Source organism: Corvus brachyrhynchos, unplaced genomic scaffold (genome assembly GCF_000691975.1).
Source record: "Corvus brachyrhynchos isolate BGI_N302 unplaced genomic scaffold, ASM69197v1 scaffold787, whole genome shotgun sequence".
In the NCBI taxonomy this organism is placed as follows: Eukaryota; Metazoa; Chordata; class Aves; order Passeriformes; family Corvidae; genus Corvus; species Corvus brachyrhynchos.
In genome coordinates this window covers 356,142-359,479 of record NW_008239142.1, presented here as the reverse complement: position 1 = coordinate 359,479, position 3,338 = coordinate 356,142, and the positions used below count along the sequence as shown (strand labels likewise).

Sequence of the window (3,338 nt, the reverse complement as noted above, 5' to 3'; positions counted from 1 at the left end):
GAAAATGAGGGTGTTTTGGGTTAGTCTGGTATTTTCCCCACCTCCGATGCCAAACGAGGAGGTGAATGACATAATCCTGCCAGGGAGAAGCCAGGCAGTGACTCAGCTCCTGCCGCGGAAGGAGCCGATCCACGTCTTGTCCTGCTCTTTCCCAATTTTTTGGCGGATCGGGGTGGGGCTGCAGGGGGAATTCTGCAGCAGGGATGGATGGATGGATGGCACGGCAGGGATGGGTGGGGTGTGGTGGGAATGCCGGGCGAGGCTTCTTCCAGCCCTTTCTAGAGGGTTCGGTCATGGGAGGGAGGGATGGGGTGGGATCAGGAGGAGGGGGCTGCACAGGGACCCCCCCCCCTCACTGCCCATTCCATAGGGATTCGGCACAGGGAAAGGGAGACACGTGCGTGCAGGTTGTGGAAAAAGAGTTCATCTGGATGCTGCTCCCCCACCTCTGCTCCCCAGTGCTGGCAGGATGGATTTCAGGAGGATAATCCCCACCCTGTCCTTCCCTGCCGTGCTGTTTGGGTGGGGAAACTGAGGCACAGGGTGACAAGTCCCTTGGGCCCCCTCCAAATTACGCTGCAGAGAAGGGCCGTGGCCAAGGCAGTGGATAAAACTCTGGCAGAGCTCAAGCCTGCAGTTAGACCCAGCCTAGAGTCAAACCTCCACGATCCCACCCTCTCCTACCCCATCAACTCCTTTTTGGGGATTATCCTATGCGATAGGGTCGACATGGCAACGCCTGAGATTTTTGGCCACTTTGGGGCAATTCCTGTGTCTTTGGTAGAGCTTTTCTCTTCCTCTTCTTTCCCCTCACCCCTTTCACAGCCTGAAAATGCTGGACACCATCAGCAGCCAGTACGACTCCTTCATCTACTGGAGGATGCCGATCCCACGGCTGGACGTGGCCGAGCTGGAGGGGCTGGGGCTCGGAGATATGGCCCTCTACAAGCCCAAGGGAGGCCTGGGCAAGCTCGGCGACCGGGACAGCCAGGACCTCTCCCAGGAAGAGGACAGTCTGCTGCAGTTCAACAGCTTTAACTTCTGGCGAGCTCCCATTGCCAGCATCAGCTCCTTAGATTTCGATTTAATTTGAAGCCCTTCCTGCCTCTCCTCACCCCGCCGCTCTCTCCCTTTCCGCCGGGCATGCCAGGATTTGGTTTTGTTGTCAGTTTGGAGGCTGTTGGGTTGGTTTGTTGGTGGTTTTCTTTTTGGTTTCTGGGCAGTTTTGCCATTGCTCATTCACTCAGCAGTTCACCGTGGCCTTGACGGTGATGGGCTCCCCGAAAATCTCCAACCCCTCTCCACCTTCTCCCCCTTTTCCTCTCCAGGAATCACAACGGTGCGAGTGGGGGGTAACAGTGCCAGGGGCAAAGATGATGGGAGGGGGCAGAAATAGCTCCCCTGATTGCCCCTCTCCGTTGCCAGAGGGTTGGGGAGGTGCCACCCCCCCTTGTCAAGCTGTCCCCGCCCTGTGTGACAATTTCTCAGCTCATTTCTCATGTGCTTTTTTAAGAAACTCATTTGTGCAAATGGGGCGCCGGAGGAGCAATGGGAATCGCCCTCGTTTTGCAGAAAGCATCGACTCTCTGCGCTCCCCTGGCCCAATTTCTCAAAAATCTGCTTCGTCCCTTAACCTTCCCCTCAGGAATGCAAGGTGGAAGAGGCAGGGATGTGCCCAAGATATCAGCACAAACCTATTTCTTGAGAAAAATAATCACTTTGAGCCTTGTGGTATGAACCCAAGCTGGAAAAATGATGTCCAGGAGGGTAAATAGACATGGAACTGCTCTGACCTTGTTTGGTGGGGTCAAGGCTGGGTGTTCATCGCCCCAAATTTGATTTTTTTTCATCCTTTTTTTACGCCCCACGTGGTTTATTCGCGGTGCAACTCCTGACCGGGACAGACACCAGGTACATTGTGGGGTCTGGAAGGCTGATGGGGCAGAGCTGAAAGATAAGAAGGAGAATTTAGTTTGATCTTACCCCCAAGTGAAAATATTTCAAGTTTTCCACCTGCTTAATCAATCCCTTGAAAAACAACAACAAGCAATGCTGCATTCATTCGAGTGGAAGCCTTGAGTTTTCTCCGGGGAGATTTTCACCTGCTGAGGTTTATTTCTGAGCATCATCTCAAAATGGGGGGAAAAAACCCAACCTGGAATAATTTTTGGCTTTTAAACAGGTTTCCCCACCCCCCCATCCCCAAGATTGTTTTCTGGGATTGGTTTGTCTTGTTGAATGTGCTTTTTTTTTGGGTTTGATTGGGGTGAAGTGATGTGGAGCATCCCAAAATCATCCTGAGAGCTGGGGGGTATGTGGCTGGGGGCAGGCTGAGGCAGTACTTAAAAAGTGCCAGAAATAGGCAAAAATTGGGAAAAATCTGCATTCTGCTATGAAAATGGGATGCAACTCTCCTGTAACCTCCAGAAATAATCAAGTTTGCTGATATTGAACCATCTGTGTAAAACCAGAGGTGAAAAATGTAAACTCTCCTCTGCAGAGCTGTTTGACTTCCGTGTTCCCAGCTGGGAAAACCTGCAGAAGTATTTATTATGAAAGTTTAAATAAAATCAGTTAAAAACATACACATTCCTGTGGACATGTAGACTGACATCAAGCTCTTTGGCATTAAATTGTCTTAAATTTCTTTACGGTGAGCTTAGACTTCACCCCTACGTCTTTGCACATGCTGTGGAGGTCTTAAGCATGGAAAAACTAAGCCTAAAGGATTATTTTAAGCACATTAAGGATATTATCTACACTTCAACTTTTCCAAGCCCCACAGTAAAACACCTCAGAGAAGAAAGAGGCCCCAGAGTTTCAAATTTACCTCAAAAAAAGGGCATTTTGGACAAGTCGGGGCACCCGAGGCAGAAACACAACTTGGAAAGGGGGGTTTGGCAGCCTGAGGGGAGCTCAATCCTGGACTGGAAGACACTCAGAGGGGACAGATACGCTCAAACTACTGAAATACACACACAAATAGCGATATATTTACAGACATGCATTATCAAAACTCTATAATAAACACACAAACCCCCACACCTCAGTGAGGCGCCGCCGCCATTTTATACTTGGCGCCAAAACGCCCCTGCCGGATCTAACTCCAGGGGCGTCTCACGGCACTTCACTCTACTGACTGATGTCCTTCCGCCAGAGGAAAACACTCCCATGCCAGGCCTCTCCCGACGGCCCCAGGGCGGGGAGAACGGCGCAGAAAAGAAGGAGAAATTTCCACCTTCCCCACAGTTCCCGCTGCGGCAGAGCGAGTGGAGGAGCAGCCCGATCTGTCTCCGTCGCCTCAAGGGACTCTTTTGCTACCGATCCTGTATCCTTCC

The 3,338-nt window shown here is 51.3% G+C and overlaps 1 protein-coding gene across 1 annotated transcript in view; it reads left to right on the top strand.

The window, feature by feature from the left end:
• MLLT11 (myeloid/lymphoid or mixed-lineage leukemia; translocated to, 11) overlaps positions 1-2,587 on the top strand; it is a 3,480-nt gene extending 893 nt beyond the window's left edge. The window contains exon 2 of the mRNA XM_008638147.2: positions 826-2,587. Within this exon, the coding sequence (XP_008636369.1) occupies positions 833-1,093 (261 nt within the window). The 5' untranslated portion in view covers positions 826-832 and the 3' untranslated portion in view covers positions 1,094-2,587. The remainder of the gene's footprint in view (positions 1-825) is intronic.
• Positions 2,588-3,338: the final 751 nt, after the last annotated feature.